Genomic DNA, 21675 nt, shown 5'->3' with positions numbered 1-21675 from the left:
TTATAACTAGGCTTCACTTCACAAAAGCAAACAAAAGATGACTCTATAGTCTTTGTCGTTGTCTTAAAGGTCTCTGCTTCCATCTATTGCACCAATATCTCAACAGCATTTATAATCCTTTGTATTTTATTGCTGTTGCCCTCAAAACCAATTACTAATTATTATAGACTCACTACTCTCTTCTGAAAATCTTCTGAATTGTGGTGCTTGCATAATGATGTTATGTGGGAGTCATGGAAACTCTTTTGTTATTAAGATGACGGCCAAGAAGATTATTCCAGTAGGGGAATATAGTATTAGAGTTAAGAAGGGGATGGGGGATAGAGAGAAGAGAAAGCACGGAGGCAGGGTAGGTACATATAAAGTAAGTTCAACACAGTGGTGTTTTAGGAAAGCAAGTACTACATCAGAGGATGTTGTTCAGGCAATTGGGTCCTGTTTAATCCCCTTCCCGAGTGGGTATAGAAAAGCTGCCTTCCCTCCCTCTGTCCCATGGAGATTGTTGGTTCTTGTGAACTTGAGCTTGGCCGCCTCATCAGGATTCATGTTTCTTTAGATTATTTGTTAGCCTATGCACTAATAGCAATTTCAGAATGGTTACTCCATCCTCTATTTTGCCTTAGTTGAATGGAGAAATTCCTGCATGGGTATCAGGAGTATTGACTAGAAGATACATGAATCCATTTGTGATCATTTCATTGACATGTATAAAGGAAAATGACATGTAACATCTATGTGAAACTACCTTCAAAATTTGTCCCCCCAGTGATTACCCAATTATAAAAGGAGCCCCCGACTCATATTTGACCATACCATGTTTTCATTTGTTGTATTCTCTTGTTAAAAACTTCCATTTGTTATCATATTAACATAGGGAACAGTTGGGAAAAATCAGATTATATTCTCCCGAAGTGTGCAGTGCTAGCCATCTACCAAGCCCAGGCAGGCTGTTCCCTAAGCAGTAGTGAGCTGGAAGTGCACACTCTCCCTCTCCGGGGTGTCTGTCCTCCCATTCCCATCAGGGCCTCTTCAGACATTGCCATTCCCTGTGTTAACCCTGAAAGGCCTTGAGTTTGCCACCCCTGCCCTAACTCTCCATCACAGTCACTTATTGAGAGAAAAAAAAAAACAAAACTGTAAGTGTTGCTCACCTTCTGGAATACTATTTGATCACACATACATACACTCAAACTCAAAGCAAAATACTACACTTGAACCTCTTCCCCTGGGAACACATTGGGGCGGAAACATGTCAAAAAGCTTATTTCTGTTGACACAGCTGACTTAAATGGTCTTTGATAAATACGTTTTGTTAAGTAAAGGGGGGGGGCTAAAAATCTTATCTAAGCTGTTAACCTGGAACCTGGTGACACTTACATATATTTTGGACTTTAAGGCATCTCTGATTTTACTTACATGGTGTTCACCAAGATGAAAGTGGAACTTTTGCAGAATTAAATGGAGCCTGGCCAACATATTGGGAAATAAGTGGCATAACACATCTTCTCCTCGTAAATTAGAAAGGTTTCTTCTTGAGGTTATCACCTGAGAGCGAGCACAGGACAAAGGTTTGGCACTGGAGCCTTCTGTGACTCTGCAATTGATAGCATTAGCTTGTCTAGTTCTGAGAAGTACGTCTGTCTGCCAGTGTAGAAGGTTTTAGACATAAAGGGAACATAAAGCAGAGATAGTAGACGAGAAAGTATCTGACCAGAGCATTAAGGCATGAGTTAGGTAGATACTCAGTAAGATATTTTGGGCATCTGCAGTAAATGCAGCATTTCCACCACAGATAATGCTAGGGATGCTTTGAGATAATATGGAGTATGATTTTCCATAGTGTATAAATAGATAATGGAGCCACACTGCCAAACCCATTTTTATCCATTCCTCTGGTCTTAGTTCCTTTCTTGTTTCTCTCATTTTCGTTATTCTTTAATAGGAAGCCAGACTGCTAGACTCAAAGACCTAAAATGCCTTCAGCGTTTAATAAAATAAGTACTCAAGATTGTTTTTAATAATAATACCTTGATACTGTAAATATTACCCAGCTATCCATCACAAGGGCTGATTTTGAAATCATTTCTCTTCAGACACAAAGCAGAGCAGTTGAGAGCAGGTGAAATTCTCCTGTTGGATGCTCCCACAACTTCAGTTGTGCCAGATTCTCCCTTCAGCAATGTGAGCAAACTTCAAACAGAAATGCCCATGAATAGTTAAAGGAAAATGCTGGCTCCCACCTGTTGTCTTTTCTCTGAAGTAATATGTCTGTAATGTTTATACATTTTAATAACCCATATAGGGCTTTATTTTTCACTGTTAAATTTACATTTCCTAAAGTTTGACTGTCCTGAGCAGTGTGTTCTTTAGTATCTTAGAGGGTCCATGTCCCTACTAATGAATATCTGTTAATAAAGACTGGCAGTGTTATTTGCTCACCCAGTTATCAGTGCATCTATAAAGTTACATTGAAATCTTCATTTTCAATTTGATGTTTTCTTTATCTGACTGAAGGTGTCGTGATCCTTACTGAAGGCTGGAAACAGCAACATTATCCTTGCTGATTCTGTCAAAGTGAATTGTGTTTATGCTTACCTTTTGTTCCTCAAGATGATATGGAAATAAATTTTGCAAAATGTCTCCTTTTTGATGGTTTCAGATCCCATGGTGATGAACAAAGTCATCTGCTTGAGAATAGGTGTAGGAATATCATCTCAATTTTTTAAAATCTTATAGCTGATAACATGAGGCCTCACCTGTAACCCTTGTTGTATCTTAGAAACAGTGAATATATCCCAATGGACAAGGGATTTATTATTCATTATTATTTATGTATGGGCAATTGGAAGAAAAAAATAACAAGAAAAAAAAAACATTCTTGTTACTCATTGGACTAGAGTTTGTGATACGCAGGCCAGAGGCAGACTCTGTGGCTTTAATGGGGAAAATTTGGGACTCATTTTACCACGGCCCTCAAATTTTGAAGGTTTTTTTTTTTTATGTCTTTGTGGGGGACAGGGAGAGAAAATAGAAAGTGGTTTATGATTGATGACAGACTTACATGCGCTAAACACCACTTTCCCGCTCCTTTGATTTCAGTTTACAAGCATTGAGAAAGGAGAAATCCCGAGATGCTGCTCGCTCCCGCCGGGGGAAAGAAAACTTTGAGTTCTATGAATTGGCCAAGTTGTTGCCCCTCCCTGCAGCCATCACCAGCCAGCTTGACAAGGCGTCCATCATCCGGCTTACAATTAGCTACCTGAAGATGAGGGACTTTGCTAATCAGGGAGACCCCCCGTGGAACTTGCGAATGGAAGGCCCTCCACCCAACACGTCAGTGAAAGGTAAGTTTGAGGCCACTGTTGCGTGTGGAATATGGTGGTCTACAGGTGTCTCTGAGCTGAAATGGTTAACATCATCCTTTCTTCTTTCCCTACATCTCAAATCCTTTAAAGGGATACACATGTGGAAATCTGAATTCTGCATGAGAAAGACAGCATGTGAAGGTGAAATGAACCTCTTCTTCTATTTCTATTCTCTTTTCAGAAAGTCCAGCATCCTAAGTAGTCTGCCACTTTATCTAAGATTTCGCAGCAGTGAGAATGAAATGACATACATTAAAGTGTTTCTTGGGTTTCGTTTAGGAGGTACTGATACATGCACATTCTTCTCAGTGGGGGGTATATGGGAATTTTTGTTAAAGGGTGGAGCTACTGTTTTCTACCCTGAATCACCAAAGGGAGGGTGGGAGCAAAGGCCAACTTTAGCAGCATATTGAATTAATGATTTTATTGATTAGCTGTAATCAGTCTGTGTGTTAATATATCATTTCTCTATGTGAATATTGCCTAAGTTATAAAGATAGATGTGTTCATCAAATCCTTGATGCAATTACTGTTAGTACAATTGTTTTAAATGCTAGACCTTTCTAAAGGTATTTAAGACAGGCATTTTCCTATGTATTCCTGAGACTATTAATAGTATGCCACTCTTAGCATTTGAATATATGTACATATGTTTGTTGATGTCTGTGTGACCTTGGCCATTAGTGGTCTTTCTTTAAGGTGTGTTATTCAAGGTGTATGGCCTAAATGATTTGTTAGAGTCTCCTGTCCTTACCTTTTATCGATGTCCCTGGTGAGCATGGAATAAAACTGGATATTTGGGGAAGTTGAAGCAGCCCCCTTGGTGGGGAACTAAATTAGGTTCCTTAGTCTCGTGATTACACCTTGCTAGACTGCCTTGGAAAAGCTCTTGCATACTTGGTTTTATAGCACAGGATAGTGGTGGGGAGCTGTGATCTTTTTTTAGTATTCAAGATGAAATGAAAGGGTCAGAAGCAGTAAATATTTCAGGCTTTGGAGGCTACTTAACTCTGTCATTGTAGACTGAAATCAGCCATAGACAGCACATAAATGAAAGGACATGGCTGTGTTGAAGTAAAACCATATTTGCCAAAGTCAGCAGTCACCAGGTTGGCATCACAGGCCCGAGGTTGTAAAACACTACAGGAAATGTAAGCGTGGCACTCAGAGATTGAGGAGAACACACAGCAGGGCTATTCCCAACGTGTCAGGACAAGGTAGCCCAGGACCAGCAAACCGAAGAACACTGATGCCGTCCTTTTATAGTCTTTCTGACTTGGAGGACATAGACATCAAGTGGGTAATACACTATGCACACATGCTATCTTTATGTTTATTCCATGACAGGATGAGTGTAACAGGTTAGCAACTCCATGATGTGAAAATAATTATTCAGTTTGAAATGAATTTATGGGGTGGGCTTATATTTCCTTTTTCATCATAATGATCCTTTCTACTTTTTTTTTTTTACAAAGAATTGTGGAGTGACTCAGCTTTCTTGGTAGAAATGAGTAGACAATTTGGATGTTTCTGTTGTCTGTCTATTGTTCTGGGTCGTGGTGGTCCACCCTGCATTTAGAATCATGGCTTTTTAGAGATGCAAACTTATAGACCCTGTAAGACTCCCTTGATTTGTTGGGTGTCGGCAGATCATGAATCCTATTTTCTTGCCTTTCTGGCTAGTGCTCTTTCTATCATGTCACACTGTTTCTAGACATAATTGTTTTGTATCTCCATCATCAAATGCTTCAGGTGAAAATTTCCTCAGCTTTTGGTCTGTGATCTTCAGTAAGTTCAAGTTGTAAACACTTATTATGATTAAAATGGACACAAAGACAACAAACATGGTCTCTATCCAGCCCGGGGTTGTAGTCTTGGAAGGGTTTGGTAGTGTCACTGAGGAAAACAAGGAGGTTAAGGTGGATCCTGAGAAGCCCAGAAGGAGGCAACAGGTTTTATTACTTAAAAAAAAAAAATCCCATTCAGTTAGTGGTGTAACGTCTAAGTTGATGTAGGTTCCCTTTCACTGTTAGTGAACTGCCAAGAGCGTAGAATGGAAGACATCAGCTTTGTGACTCCATACTGTCCACCATGGCTCTCAAAAGTTACTGGGCCATCTGAGAGAGCAGGAAGAAGTTCCTAGCTCTGGGATTCAGCCTGTCACAGTCCTGGCCAGTGTGGCCGTTTGGGGGAGTGAACCAGTGGATGGAAGACTTTGTCCTCTCTCCTCTCACTTCCTTTCTCTCTGTAATTCTGCCTTTCAAATAAGTAAATAAACTCTTAAAAAAAAAACATTGCAGGGACTTCAATGGGAACTTCTTGTAAACTAGTTCTGCTGTACAATATGTATACATTTTATTGCTGTACTCTAGTTCTTTAATGCAAAACTACAACTCACTCTGATCAAACATTCATGAAACAACAACATCAAAAGAAATTCATTTTAATTTATTAAGGTCTTCTATGTTATGCCCTTGAAGAAGTTCATATGGATAAACAAGCTTATATAAATAGCCTGCAGCGTCATGTGAAGTGCAGTTCAGAATCCAACAATAAAATGTAGACATTATGCTTCGTGCTTCTCCAAGCAGTCTCTTGAATAAACCTAGCGGCGTCTGGAAATTTATATGAAAAATACTTACGGTGTACAAGCAACATTTTTTTTTAATGTGATGAGTTGATCATGTTAATAATTAAATTTCAAAGCTTAAATTTAAATTTGTCTCACACTACTATATAGAAATTTAATCTCTTAAATTTACTGCTTCAGAAAGGTCCTTTACTCTGCCCTGTATTCATCACATCTTTTCTTAGCAGTCTATAAAGGTTGATGAGTTTGTTTTGTGATGCCCGTTGTATACAGATTATTGCACGTTATGCCTGCAGGAAGAACACTCAGGTGACAGCGTGTAATATGTCCTGAGGCAATTACTTCATGGAAATGATACGTTAAGCAATTGGAAGGTAACAGATAGTTTTTTCTATTATTTTAGAAATATCTGTATTGTTATAATACAGATCAAATCTACAATGAACATTATGCATTATTCAAGAAATGACCAGGCATTCTCAGCAGTGTGCGACTAAATAACTGATGATTGTAACCTTTAAAGAAATCTCATTGTGGTGACTGTTGGTAAATCACTTCTCTATTCATAGTAATCTCTATTTAGAGGCTATCTAGAAACCATTATATCTTTTATTAATCTTAAAAGCAATAGCTACTGATTTGACATTTGCTAAAACTAGATAAATTTTCTGTCTTTCTAATATCATAGACTTCAGTCAATTTTTGGAGTATGTCTGCCAGTACTCCATTAATCCAGGAATATTTACCATTCTAAGCGTAAGTTTTCCTTCAATTTTAACGTTGCAGCTTTTAAACAACAATTTGCCCATATATGTGACAGGCAACAATGCAAAAGTATATAAAATGCAAGCCATTCTCAGTATCTGGAAAGGAACAGTTGAAAATGTGCAAGACAGCCACTGAACATGCTAGAGAAGGACTTTATTATTTTCATAGACTTTCACTTCACTGTTTCAGGCATCCACTATAAATTAAGTTGTAGATATTTCTGAGAGTAGAGACTTGCATGTCTTTACTAAAGCAACACATTATCTAACTCTAGCCAAAGACTTAAGTCTTAGTTAAACAATGATATTTAATGGACTCATTTGAAATGATCATGTAGGGTAGCAGACACAGGTCAGGAGCAATACTGAAGTATGTCCGTAATGGTTGTTCCCAAAACTTAGGTAGTATTTTCTGAAATGGATTTTGTTTCAACTGAAAGGCAGAAATTCAAAGACTGAGTGAGAGGTCTTCCTCATGTGAGCAACTCAAGTTCTTCCTGTCCCTGTTCTAGGATTTTGCTGTGTGCTGACACATGTTCACTTCACCAAAGTGGCACTCATGTTTGGGGGCAAGTGTCACATTTCTCATTACTAAAAATCCTTGTGAGATCAAAGTTCTTGGAAGGTACACCAGCATGTGACACTCTATGTTTAGTTTTGTATTTCTTGCTTCTTATAGTGATAAGGGGTAAAAAACCCCTGGGTCCTTAGGTCATGAGCAAAAGCTTCTTGTAGGACCATGAGAGTAGGCTTCAAGATGGAAACCTCCTTCATCCTCAGTAGAGCAAGCCACAGATTCCTCACTCTGGTCTGTAGTTCTGTTTGCCTCAAACCAAAGTCAGTGGTGATACCAAATGAAAACGGAACCACTGAGATAAACCTAATTCATCATGAAAAATATATAGCCTGTCTCATTTCTTGATACATACCAGTGTCAAAGGGTTTGAATGGTGACAGTTGTTTTCAGTGCCTATGGTATTATTTAGCATCCAGAATTACCCCCAACTCCAAATTCTGACACACAAAAAGGTGTTTTTTCAGAGCGATGATTGAAAACACATGAATATTTAGCTGTACTCTTCAGACCTTGCTAGGGATCAAGCAGTCACAATATTGGGTGTACACCAGTAAGCTTTTACTCCAGCAGCTCTACTGGTCTGGCGATGGACAGATCTAGGCTGGGCTAAGCTTAGAGGTTCTGCTTTGTGTCACAGCTCTGGATCGGCTTGACTCCTTGCTGAGTTCAGTCTGGATCTGTCCTCTCTGCGGGGGCATGAGATGTTTAGGAGAAGCTCTTTTTGTTGTGATGGCAAAGGTGCAAGAAGGAAGAGCAGAGACATGCAGGGCTTCTTAAGGATTCGTCTCAGAACCAGCACAGTGCCATTGCTGTCCGCAGTCCTTCAGGTCAGAGCAACATGTGTGACCAGGACCAGAATCAAAGGGTGGGGAGCTACACAGTGCCTCTGTTGGGAGATAATGCAAAGAAAAATGGTCAATGACACTGATGTAGCATGAAGAACAGAAAGGAATCATTTATTCTACCTTATCAGGGTACAATCAGTGTTTTGTTTTCAACTGTGGTTTTTGTTTGCTAAAAATAAGTAGAAATAAAGTATAGTTTTTGTGGAAAATTCCAGAAATATGGGCAGAAGAGTAAATACCTCACAGCAAGATTCATCAGTTGCCCCTCTCCACTTTCATCTCATTTTCTTTTAGTTGTACGTAATGCTAACGGCCATCTATTGGTGCTTTTACACTTGCCATCATCCGACTGTGATGTACTTGTCCTTTTCAGGGGCAGAAAGGTAATACCTTTTCCTTATCTAATACCTTTTCCTTATCATGGCTAATCCCCTTAAAACAAAAGACAAACAAGATAAGAGCATAGCATATTTTTTAATCAGAGTTATATGTGGCATGTGAGTCTTCAGAAATGAAGACCAGAGAGCCAGGTTTATTTTGTATAATAAAGAGAGACAGCCATATAGAAATGTAATTGGACCAAAAGGGTAAAATATGATGGTAACAAACTAAGAGGGGGTACCCCATAAACACTGTTTGCCCACATTCTTCCCAGCCTCCTGGTGTAGCATTTTTTCTCTGGGAATAGGACAGAATACTTGTCACATAGAAGTCTTCATGGAAGAAAGGAGATCATTAGGGAATAAAGTTTCTAGGTTCTGTGGCTTAGTGTGGAGGAGTGCAGTTTTGTTTCTATGACTGGATTGGAAAATAAACGGGGGAAGTCAAAAGGAGGACAGGAAAAGGCCACAGAGAACTTGCATTTTAGTCCCTCCCAGTCCCCTTCAGTTCAAAATACTCAGCATGCTGTTGTGCCAAACTTTGGGGTATCATGGTCCTCAGCACCGTCTTCTGAGTGCTGAGCTGCTATTCAGCTTGCAAAACCCATCTAAAATGTCACTTTGTTAAGTAAATCATCTCTCCTTTCTTAAAGCAGTGGCTGCGTCTTTCTGTGAGTCACTGCTACATTTTTCTGTTGCTTTCTTATCAGCTTCTATTGTAATCTGTTTTTTCTTTGAGATCAATTTTATTTTTTTCAAAAATTTTGGTATTTTTAAAATTTTATTTAAGTTATGCAAGTTTCATGTATTTCATATATACAGATTTAGGAACATAGTGATATTTCCTACTCTCCCCTCCCTCTTGCCTAGCTCCCACTCTACTTCCTCCTTCCTTTCCTATTCCTACTCTTAAATTTTGCAAAGATCTATTTTCAATTTACTTAATACTCATAAGGTTAACCCTATACTAAGTAAATACTTCAAAAAATAGTATGAAGAAGAAAACATTGTTCCTCAACAGCACAGACAAGGGCTATAAACAATCAACAAATCTCAAAATGTCTATTTCACTCCAATACATTACATTTTAGGTACTCTTAGTTGCTCCAGATCAGGGAAAATATATGTGTCTTTTTGGGGCTGGCTTATTTCACTAATATAATGGTTTCTAGTTGAATCCATTTTGTTGCAAAAAACCAGGATTTTATCTTTTTTTTACAATTGAGTAGTACTCCATAGTGTATATTTAACATAATTTCTTTATCCAGTCATCAGTTGATGGACATCAGGGTTGATTCCTTATCTTAGCTATTGTTAATTGAGCTGCAATGAACATGGGGGTACAGATAGCTCTTTCATGTGTTGATTTCTTTTGGTTTGGGTCAATTCCCAGGAGTGGGATGGCTAGATCATATATTAAGTCTATAGTCAGATTACTGAGGTATCTGCATCCCATCTCCCACAGTGGCTTCACAAGTTTACATTCCCAAGAACAATGTAATAAGGTCCTTTGCCCCCACATCCTCTGTAGCATTTGTTGTTTGTTGATTTCTGTACGAAAGCCATTGTTTTTTTTTTAAAGATTTATTTATTTGAAAGGCAGAGTATGTGTGTGTGTGTGTGTGTGTGTGAGAGAGAGAGAGAGAGAGAGAGAGAGATTGATTGATCTTCCATTTGCTGGTTCATTTCCCAGATGGCCACAATGGCCAGGGCTGGGCCAGGCTGAAGCCAGAAACTTCTTCCAGGTCTCACACATGGGTACAGGGGCCCAAGTACTTGGGCCATTTTCCACTGCTTTCCTAGGCACAGAATCAGGGAGTGGGACTGGAAGTAGAGCAGTTAGGACTTGAATCAGCACCTATATGGGATATTGGCACTGCAGGCAGCTGCTCTGCCACAATATCGGCCTCATGAGAGCCAATTCTAACTGGGGTGAGGTGGAACCTCAACATGGTTTTATTTGCATTTCCTGATGGCTAATGATTATGAGTATTTTCTCATGGTCTGTTGACCGTTTGAATTTCCTATTTTGAAAAATGCCTGTTCAAGTCCTTGCCCATTTCTTCACTGGATTGTTTTGTTGTTGAATTTCTTGAGCTCTTTATAGATTCTGGATATTAACCTTTTATCAGTTGCATAGTTTGCATATATTTTTCCCATTCAGTTGGTTGCCTGCTCACTTGGTTGAGTGTTTCTTTAGCAGTGCAGAAGCTTATCAGCTTGATGTAATTCCATTTGTTAATTTGGCTATGATTTCCTGTGCTCCTTGTCTTTTCCAAGAAGCCTTTGCCTATGCCAGTGTGTTGCAGAGTTTCCCTAAATCTATTGGGTCATATATTTAGGTCTTTGATTGCTTTTGAATGGATCTTGGTGTGAGGTGTAAGGTAGGGGTCTTGTTTCATACTTCTACATGCAGAGATCCAGTTTTCCTAGCACCATTTGTTGATGACACTGTCTTTGTTCCATGGATTGATTTTAGCTCCTTTGTCAAGATAAGTTGGTAGTAGTTGCATGGATTGATTTATAGATGGATAGAGTTGCTATTCTGATCCATCGTCCTACAAGTCTGTTTTTGTGTACCAGTATCAGGCTGTTTTGATTATAACTGTACTGTAATATGTCTTGAAATCTGGTATTGTGATGCCTCCGGCTTTGTTTCTGTTGTGTAAGATTGCTTTAGCTATTCTGCGTCTGTTGTGTTTGCAAATGAATTTTATCATCATATTTTCTAAATCTGAGAAAAATGTCATTGGTATTTTTATTGGGATTGCATTGAATCTGTAAATTGCTTTTGGTAGTATTGACATTTTGATCATATTAATCCTTCCAATCCATGAACATGGAAGATTTTTCTCTTTTTTATGTCTTCTTCTATTTTTTCTTTAATGTTTTATAATTTTCATCCTAGCTATTGTGAATGGGATTGATCTTAGAAATTGTTTCACAGATATGGCATTGTCTATGTATAAAAAGGCTTTTGATTTTTCTGTGATAATTTTATATCCTGCCACTTTACCAAACTCTCAGGAGTTCTAATAATTTCTCAGTGGAGTCTTTTGGATACCCTATAAATACAATCACATCATCTGCAGATAGGATAGTTTGATTTCCTCCTTTCCAATTTGTATCCCTTTGATTTCTTTTTCTTGCTTAATGGCTCTGGCTAAAACTTTAAGGACTATATTGAATAGCAAAGGTGAGAGTGGGCATCCTTATCTGATTCTGGATCTTGATGAGATTGCTTCCAATTTTTCCTCATTCAATAAGATGCTGTCCATAGATTTGCCATAGATTTCCTTGATTTTATTGAGGAATGTTCCTTCTATACCCAATTTACTTAAGGTTTTCATCATGACAGGATGTTTTATTTTATCAAATCCTTTCTCTGCAGCTATTGAAATAACCCCATGGTTTTTGTTCTTCAGTTTGTTAATGTGATGTATCACACTTATTGATTTGGAAATATTGAACAATCCTTGCATTTCAAGGATAAATCCCACTTGTTCTGGGTGAATGATATTTCTGATGTGTTGTTGGATTCAATTGGCTAGAATTTTGTGGAGTACTTTTGCATCTATGTTTATTAGGCGTATTGGTCTATAGATATCTTTCTCTGTTGTATCGTCTTTTGATTTAGGAATTAAGATTATGCTGCCTTCATAGAAAGAGATTGGGAGCATTCCCTGCCTGTTAATTATTTTTAAATAGCTTGAGAAAACTTGGAATTAGTTCCCCTTTAAATATCTGGTAGAATTTAGCAGTGAAGCTCTCTAGCCCTGGTCTTTTCTTTGTTGGGAGGTTATTTATTACTGATTCAATTTTTGTCTTGGTTATTGGTCTGTTTAGGTTTTCAGTGTCTTCATGACTTAATTTTGGTAGACTGTATGTGTCCATGAATCTATCCATTTCTTCCAGGTTTCCCAATTTATTAGCATATGGTTCTTTGTACTAATTCCAGATGATTACTCTTATTTCTCTATTTGTTGTTACATTTCCTTTTCTCATCTCTGATTTTATTGATTTGGGTCTTCTCGTTCTTTTCTTAGTTGGGCCAGTGGTTTATCAATTTTGTTTATTTTTTTGAAAAACCAGCTCTTCATTTCACAGATTTTTTGTATATTTTTTGTTTCAATTTTATTAATTATTTCTTTCCTTCTGCTCATTTGGGGTTTGGTTGTTGTTTTTCTATGTCCTTAAGATGTATTGATATCTCATATATAGTGCCTTTCCACTTTCTTCATGTAAACATCAACTGTTAGAAACCTCCCTCTTAACACTGCTTTTGCTGTATCCTATAAGGTGTTTTTTTTTTTTTTTTTTTTTTTTTTTTTTTTTGACCCACCGTTCATTCAGGAGCATGTTGTTTGGTCTCTATGCGTTTACATACGATCTAGAGATTCTTGAGTTGTTGATTTCTAGCTTCATTCCATGGTGGTTGGAGAAGATACATAGTATGATTTTGATTTCTTTTGAATTTTCTGAGACTTTCTTTATGGCCTAGCATATGTTCTGCCCTAGAGAATGTTCCATGTACTGGTGAGAAGCATGTGTATTTTGCAACTGTGGGGTGAAAAGTTCTGTTGATATTAATTAGATCCATTTGGTCCATAGTGTTGATTAGTTCTGTTTTTTTTTTTTTTTTTTGTAGTTGTTGATTTTCTGTCTAGCTGACCTGTCCATGGTTGAAAGGGGGGTATTGAAGTCCCCCATTACTATTGTGTTGGAGTCTATGTTTCCCTTTAGATCTATTAACATTTCTTTCAGATATCCTGGTGCCCTGTAATTGGATGCATATACATTTATTATAGTCACATCTTCCTGTTGAGTGGATCCCTTAATCATTACATGGTGCCCTTCTTTCTCTTCTTTAACAGTTTTTGTGTTAAAGTCTGTTTTGTCTGATATCATGATAGCTACATTGGCTACTTTTTGCTTTCCATTAGCATGAGATATCTTTTTTCATCCTTTCACTTTCAGTCTGCATATGTCTTTGTTGGTGAGATGTATTTCTTGTAGGCAACAAATAGATGGGTCTTGTTTTTTAATCCATTCATTCCATCTGCATCTTTTAACTGCAGAATTTAGGCCATTTACATTCAAGTAAACTGTTTGTTTACACACCTATCTCTGCGTGGAGTATGAGCTGATTGAGGTCTAGCTTATCTTACTTGTTTCATTATCACCAAAATGTTGCGCAGAACTTATGAGATTATATCACTGTATTTTAAAACTGAATTATGTGGAATTGACACACATGTATCACGATTGCTATTAGCAGTTATGTGATTCTGGTAAGAGCTATAGATGAGGCTGAATCATAAACTAGGCAGGAGGAAAAAGAGGAGAGTATGAATAAAAGTGAGTGACAGAGAAAAATGGATGGAAAATGATAGGAGTAGTATAAAAATACAAGAAATGTAGACAGTGAATGGAATAGGAGTTAGCAGGTAGTGAGCTACGGTTCCTCCCTTGTGATACCATTTTCCTATTAGTATAGTTCTCTTGTGAGACACAGAGGCAGAGGAGCTGAAAATAGTAAATAAGAAACCCATGAGTATTTTAGCTGTATAAATTTGAGACCATTTAACAAATATCTCTAAGTTCTCTACCATGGAGGTGTTTTTAACATAAAGATATAAACATTAAATCAATAAAAATCAAGTTTTATAAATTTTATTTATTTTCATTATTATTCAAAAGACAGACCGATAATTGATTGATTGATTTGTGTCTTCCATTGGTTCATTCACTCCCTAAATGCCTGGAGAGTCCAAGTTGGACTAGGCAGAAGTCAGGAGCTTGGAACTCAGTTTGGGTCTTCCAAGTGGATGGCAGCGACCCTGTGCTTTAACTATCACCTGATGTCTCCTAGGGGTTGCATTAGGAGGGAGCTGAAATGGGAAGTGCAGTCAGGACCTTAGCCCGTGCACTATGATATGCAATGCAGGCACCCCAAGCTGTCTCTTAACCATGTCTGCTTGTCCCATACAGTCATGAACTCAAATGCACCATATGATGAGTATTATAATTTACTGCTCTAGACCTCTGCATTGTCATGTAGATGTTATTTCTTGTCAGTTATTCTAGTCTGGATGATTACTTTCTAATACCAAACCCTAAAGGATTTAATAATTTTTGTCTTAAATTAACATCTTTTGGGACTATTGGGTTTCTTCAAAAATTTCAAAACTCACATTCTCTTACTATTGATATTCTGCTAATATTGCTATTTTTCTTTTCTTTTACTCAATTCTCCTGTGTGTGGCTGTATCATGTCTCCCTTGAACTATGTCAGATTAAAAAATATGTGACAATTTTTTCTATTAAAAATTTTAACGTTTTCATTAAGATTTGAGTACATGTACAGTTGTCACAAATAAAAGTCAAGAGAATAAGAGCACTCAATGTAGTATTTTTTTAAGATTTATTTATTTACTTGTAGGCAGAGTTAGAGAGAGGGGCAGGGAGCTAGATGGGAAGTGGAGCATCTGAGACTCGAACTGGTGTCCATTTGGGATGCCAGCTTCATAGGTGACAGCTTTACCTGCTATGCCACAGTGCTGGTCCCTCATTGTAGTTTTAAACTAAATATGTCAAGTGTCAAATATATGATAGACATTATGAATTGAGTATTTTATTTTTATTGGCTTCTACTCTCGATAAAATTTTAGGGAAGATACTTATGATCCGTGTCATATCTAGCTTAATTTAAAAAGTCTGTCTGTTTTTGACAATGTGATGTTTCATCATGGCATCCTGTGGTAGTGCATTATAGTGTACTATACTCAATTAAGACTTTCAAGTTCATGTGCTGTGTTCTTTAGAACTGGAATTTTTGAATGTGCTTTTTTGTTAGCTCTATTGCCTCTTGCAAAGCACAATAAATAGTTTCAGTGCTCTGCAGATAGCAGTATTTCATAGGCGTAGAACAGAGTCACCTCTGACTGCTTGATATGATTGAAATTGTACCGAGGCTTTAATTTTCAGAAACAGCTTTCTAGATACTGTGCATAAGTCTTGGCTGTGTCTTAATAAACATGTGGTGACCTCCACCTGTAAAAACGAATGTGGCTCAGAATACCGAATGACTGCAGCTTGTCACATGCTTTCTGGGTGCATAATATGTCAGTGAAAGTCAGCAGCTGGGCAGGAAAGGATGGCCAATAGAACCTTCGGTGTAAAGATCGCAGAGTTTCGATCCTCTTACTGCTGTGTTGTAGAAAGCCAACAGAGGGAGTTCAGTGATTAAAAACAGAGTCAGCAACCAAGGTGGGACTAGAATTCAGGCCTCTGCAACCCCATCCCACATGTTTGCCTACATAAGAAAGAGACGTTCCTGTCTGTTTTTAGCTGATTAGCATTGGAATCCCTTTCCTCTGTGTACATTATATGTGAACGTATGTACCTGTACATGATAGATTTGCAAACACTACCCACTTCAGAATGAATGATACCATTGTCCCAATTCAGAAATATGTGTAGGCTATTAAAAAAAAACAAACCTAAGCTATGATGAAGTGGGAGCTATCTAAGTTATGATTCAATGAAAAGAATACTTACAGAAAGGTGTTAGATGGTAGCATCAGTGAAAACAGGGAAGGGCATGTGGAAACTTTCTGAACCGGTTTGCACCTTTTCAGTAAATCCAAAATTATTGCAAAATTTGAAAAGTTACTTGCGGGGCGAGTGTTGTGGTGCAGCAGGCTAAGCTGCTGCCTGCGATGCTGGCATCCCGTATCAGAGCCACAGTTTGCTCCTCTTCCAACGCAGGTCACTGCTAATGTACCTGAATGCAGCAGAAGATGGCTCAAGTGCTTGGGCCCCTGGCAGCCACGTGGGAGAAGCTGATGGAGTTTCAGGCTCCTGGGTTTGGCCTGGCCCAGCCGCAACTGTGGCAGGCATTTGAGGAGTGAAAGAGTAGATCTCGATCTCTCCCTCCCTACTTTTCTGCCTCAGTCTCTGCCACTGTCCTTCAAATAGAATAAATCTTAGAAGGAAAAAAGGAGCAGAGGTTTTAATCAGGTGCCTACAGTTTCTTAGAAAAAAAAAGTTGTTTATAAAAAGCACTGTAATCACTTTAATGACAAAAACAAAAGGAAAACAGCCTCTGCCCATGTGGAAGTTTGTTCTGTTCTGGTTTCCTGTTTTTTTTTTTTTTTTTTTGAACTGGTCCATGTTGAATCCTCAAAGATTCAAAATTGTATATGTTACTCTTTGTATTTTAGAAATGTGACTGATAATGGCAATATCGGCCAAAGATTGTAAAGAAAATCGATTCAGCTATTTATATATAGTTTTCTTAAAACTTCATAAATGGAATAATTGCATAAAGAGTTATGTGTGTGTTTTCTTAAAAAGTTTAAGAATGTGTATTTCCGGCCAGCACCACAGCTCAAAGGCTAACCCTCTACCTAGCGGCGCCGGCACACCCGGTTCTAGTCCCGGTTGGGGCACCGGATTCTGTCCCGGTTGCCCCTCTTCCAGGCCAGCTCTCTGCTGTGACCCAGGAGTGCAGTGGAGGATGGCCCAAGTGCTTGGGCCCTGCACCCCATGGGAGACCAGGAAAAGCACCTGGCTCCTGCCTTCAGATCAGCATGGTGTGCCAGCCGCAATGTGCCAGCCGCGGCGGCCACTGGAGGGTGAACCAACGGCAAAGGAAGACCTTTCTCTCTGTCTCTCTCTCTCACTGTCCACTCTGCCTGTCAAAAAATAAAATAAAATAAAAAAAAGAATGTGTATTTTCAATCAAGAGTCATTCATGACCACAAATGCATATCTTGCTCATTCTCCCACCCTCACTGACATGACTCATTCTATATTTTTCTGTTCTTCCAGACCAGGTCACAGAGGGCTGAAAGGAGAATGTTGGGAAGCCAGGACAGAACCCAGTTGCAGGGTTCTAGAACAGGGCTCAGCAAACTTTTTCGGTGAAGAGCCAAATAGTATATAATTGAGCCTGTGTGGATCATAAGGCCTCTACTACAGCTGCTCAGCTTCTCTCTCATGCTGCTAAAGTGGCCCTATGGACAAGTTGTAGCTGAACGAATGTGTCTGTGTTTTATTAGTTAATTAGAGAGAAAGAGAAACCTTCCATGCACTGATTTACTCCCCAGATGCTTGCAGTGGCTGGGACTGGGCCAGGCCTGGAGCCAGGAGCCAGGAATCCATCCACGTCTTCAGTGAGGTTGGCAGGAACGTACTCACTTGTATCAATGCTGCTGCCTCCTGGGGGCTGCATTACCAGGAAGCTGGAGTGAGAAGACAGAGCCAGGAACTGAACCTAGGCACTGTGAGTGGGATGTTGGTTTTGTAAGCACTAGGCTAGATGTGTGGGCACATTTAATAAAACTCATGCACACTGAAATCTAAATATGACTTGTGAAGAAATATTAGATTCCTTATTAATAATTTTTCCAACCAATTAAATGATTTTAAATCACTACATTCTTAGCTTGTGGGCTGTACAGCAATAGACAGCAGGCTAAGATTTGACCTGCACGCACAGGTTGCCAGACCCCATCTAGAGTATTCAAAGGGACTTAGGAAATTTTTTTTCAGAACCTATTGTGGTGGGAAGCATGCTACTAGTTGTAAAAGCTGGAGTCTTGTGTTGTTTTAAAACATAGAGCAATAACAGTGGATTCTTGCTAAAGCGCTTTAATAAAATAATCTTCAGAACTAATGCACGTTCATGCTTCTGTTTATTCTGATGGCCAGGATGTGCCAGCCAAGGGTGTGGTGCTGGTGTATTTATTAGTTATCTGTGGGCATACATTGCTTTCTATATTGTTTGTTGCTGGAAAATGGAGTGTAAAGTCATATTAAATCATGGGCATGATTTGCCTTATAGTTTTTGACTACTTCTTTAATTTAATGGAGCAAATGATCCAAACTCGGGCTGTTCACATAGTGTTCCCTAGATACATAATCTTATTAAGAGAAACATGATTGAACCATTGTCTATATAGGACTACTGGTCATTCTGACTTATCAAAAAAAAAAAAGGTTAAATGTTGATTTTGATTTATTGTCTCATAATTTATTAGGTTATTTTTTTTTTCTGATTGAACTGGAGGTTTCCCACCTGTTGATTTTCTCCCCAGATGCACACAAGACAGGGGCTCTGGGCAAAACCAAAGCCAGGAGCTCACAGGTGTGGCAGATAGTCATGAACTTGAGCCTCACCTGCTATCTCCCAGGGTGTACATTAGCACAAAGCTGAAATCAGAAGTGGGATTAGGGCTTGAACCCACGTCCTGTATAGGAAGTGGGTGTGCCAAACAGTGTCTTTAACTGCTGCATCAACTGCCTACCCCAAACCAACCTAGTGGTTTCCGTGTGAATTGAACATGGTTCTGAAGTCAGCTCTACATAAAGTATAGAAACCTAGCTAAATTGTGTAGCCAAATTTAATTTTCCCAATGTGTGATAGTCGAGAACCCGAACATAGTCTGAGTAGGAAATAGCTGCGGTGGTCTGTTTCCGTCCATTGGGATCGGTCAGCCCTCAGATGGTGCCTGAAAGCCCTAAGGCTGAATGCTGCCGTACTAAACACGTAGAAGACAGTAAAATCCAGTGAGTTCACAGTCATAATTTGCCAAAGCACTACAGCAACAAAATTTCAGTAATGTTTTGTAATTAAAGCACATCACTCATATATAATTTTACAGTTTGGGAAATAAGGCTGTGTGGAATATCAGCACTGATGATGGAAACAGACTGTGTACACAGTTTGGGTTTTATATAAATACTTTAAAATATTGGCTTTCTTCTATAAAAATAGATGAATAGTATCCAGGTTTTTTACAGGAATTTTAGCATAAAAGCAAAATTGCTATCATTTTCCATTTTGAAAGGAGACATGAAGATAGCATAGCAAAATGTGTGAGACGCAGTACGGGCTAGGGAGATGTGAAAGGAAAATGGGACCGTGGGTGCAGGTGAGCCTCGCTTGGGCTGTTCTCAGGGACATTTTTAGAGTGGTGCGGTGGGATTTGTTGAGCTGACTGCTGACCCCTGACCCCTGACCCCAAGTGCATTTCATTGCATCTGCTGCGGATCCTGAGTCCCTGAATTTTCAGAAAACCCAAGGATAGTTGTTCGGCTTACACTGTTGAGATTTACATGTTAGGCAGTCAGATTCAGGCTCCTTACTGTGAGCTGGTGAATTCGCTGCTGCATTAACATCTTCCAGTTGGAAAAGCAATACACTCAATACTTTGAGATTAGAAAGGGGGACTCTGGGAGGAAGTCTTCGGCAGCTGGACTGCAACAATGTAATTTCATACACTGGTCAGCTCAAGCCTTCATCTCACCATTCAGGAGCCTGGAAATCCAAGACCAGGATACCAGCATGGCCTTACAACAGTCTTTAAGAGGAGGTTTTGGGGCCGGTGCCGCGGCTCACTAGGCTAATCCTCCGCCTTGTGGCGCCGGCACGCTGGGTTGTAGTCCCGGTCGGGGCGCCGGATTCTGTCCCGGTTGCCCCTCTTCCAGGCCAGCTCTCTGCTGTGGCCAGGGAGTGCAGTGGAGGATGGCCCAAGTGCTTGGGCCCTGCACCCCATGGGAGACCAGGAAAAGCACCTGGCTCCTGGCTCCTGGCTCCTGCCATCGGATCAGCGCGGTGTGCCAGCCACAGCGGCCATTGGAGGGTGAACCAGCGGCAAAAGGAAGACCTTTCTCTCTGTCTCTCTCTCTCTCGCTGTCCACTCTGCCTGCCAAAAAATAAAAATTAAAAAAAAAAAAAAAGAGTAGGTTTTGGGATGTCTTTTTTTTTTTTTTCCATTGTATATCTCTTTTAATTTTACTCACCAATCCATCCTGTAAGTATTTGAATCATCATTAGATTGTAAGGCTTTGTACTATTTTCTATGGGGAATGCAAAGAGGGAAAAAAAACTGAGTTCTCTCCTCTTTAGGAGTTTGTAATCTATCTAATGGATGTGACACAGTTGCTCAAAAAAATAAAGTAGGATGTTCCTTGTGACAGTTGAGGTCTAAGCAAAGTATTGTGGGCTCACAGACAGAATGATTAGTGCCAAATGGGGAGAGCAAGCAGTTAGCCTCTAAACCGGATCTTAAAATGGGTATGATTTTGAGTTGCACAGCTTTTAATAATGAGCATAATGAATGTATATCAAATATTTTTAAGGAAATATTTTATTTTTTCAAGAAAATGATTCCTTAAAGTTCTGCTTGCAAATGAGTGTTTTTCCTCTAGATATGCCTTGATTTTGGATAGTGTGTTTTGCATAACTACAGTTCATGGTGTAAACATTGTGACAATTACCAAGAACAGGGCCCCTCTAGATGTGAAGTAGGCCTATGATTGGTTTTTCCTTTCAAAAAGTTATATTCAACAGGACACCCAAATGCCATAAAGATATAGAACACAGAATACTTAGGTCTATTTCTATTATTTGGACATTATCTCCAACCAATGAAAACCTGAATTGCATGCTGTACTTAGAAACTTAACAGAATATAACCTTCCAATGTCTTCTCTTTAGTACCTTTGCTTTTTATGGAGATGGAAAGCAAACTGAAATGAGGAGTATTTTCAATTTTGAAATCCTAATGTGTGTAGTTCATGGAAAATCCCTTAGTCTCCAAGAGCTGAGTATAGAAAGCGTCAGATCGGAAGAGCAGCAGCTATCCTGGGGGTCTCAAAGTCAAACGGCCCAAGTTCAAAAATACCACCGGGCAGTGGTGGCAGCATCAGGTGTTCACCTTGGCCCCAGTGGGGGTGCGTCTCATTGCAGCCTGTACTTGGGAGGGAAGACTAGACAGCGTGGAAGAGAATGTTTTGTACTTTTATTTCATTTAAATTAGCACAAAGGGAGGGAATTTTGCCTCCCATGTAAAGTCAGTCCTTTCTTGGGTTGCTAGCTCAATGTTTTAGCAGAACAGCTGTTCTGTACGATGTGGCTTTCTGCAAGCAATATTTCTACTGCTAGGAAAGTGGCAGCCTGCCAAAGAGAGTGCCCAGACCAACCCCTAAACAAAAAAAATCTTTTGTCAACGACTCTGATAATTTGTACAATTCAGGGAAGGGGGGTGTCGCACAGTCTTTGCAGATGTGCATTTATGATGCTATTTTTAAGCAGAGCAGCATGAAAGAATGGATTCATGCGAATTGTAAGTTGATCATTC

The 21675-nt window shown here is 39.2% G+C and overlaps 1 protein-coding gene across 10 annotated transcripts in view; it reads left to right on the top strand.

Moving 5' to 3' along the window:
* NPAS3 (neuronal PAS domain protein 3) overlaps positions 1-21675 on the top strand; it is a 927347-nt gene that overhangs the window by 281542 nt on the left and 624130 nt on the right. For all 10 annotated transcript variants that reach the window (XM_070053760.1, XM_070053764.1, XM_070053762.1 and 7 more), the window contains one exon: positions 3100-3344. In XM_070053760.1, the coding sequence (XP_069909861.1) occupies positions 3100-3344 (245 nt within the window). The remainder of the gene's footprint in view (positions 1-3099; positions 3345-21675) is intronic.

Source organism: Oryctolagus cuniculus, chromosome 12, assembly GCF_964237555.1.
Source record: "Oryctolagus cuniculus chromosome 12, mOryCun1.1, whole genome shotgun sequence".
In the NCBI taxonomy this organism is placed as follows: domain Eukaryota; kingdom Metazoa; phylum Chordata; class Mammalia; order Lagomorpha; family Leporidae; genus Oryctolagus; species Oryctolagus cuniculus.
This window is presented reverse-complemented; position numbering and strand designations above follow the sequence as displayed.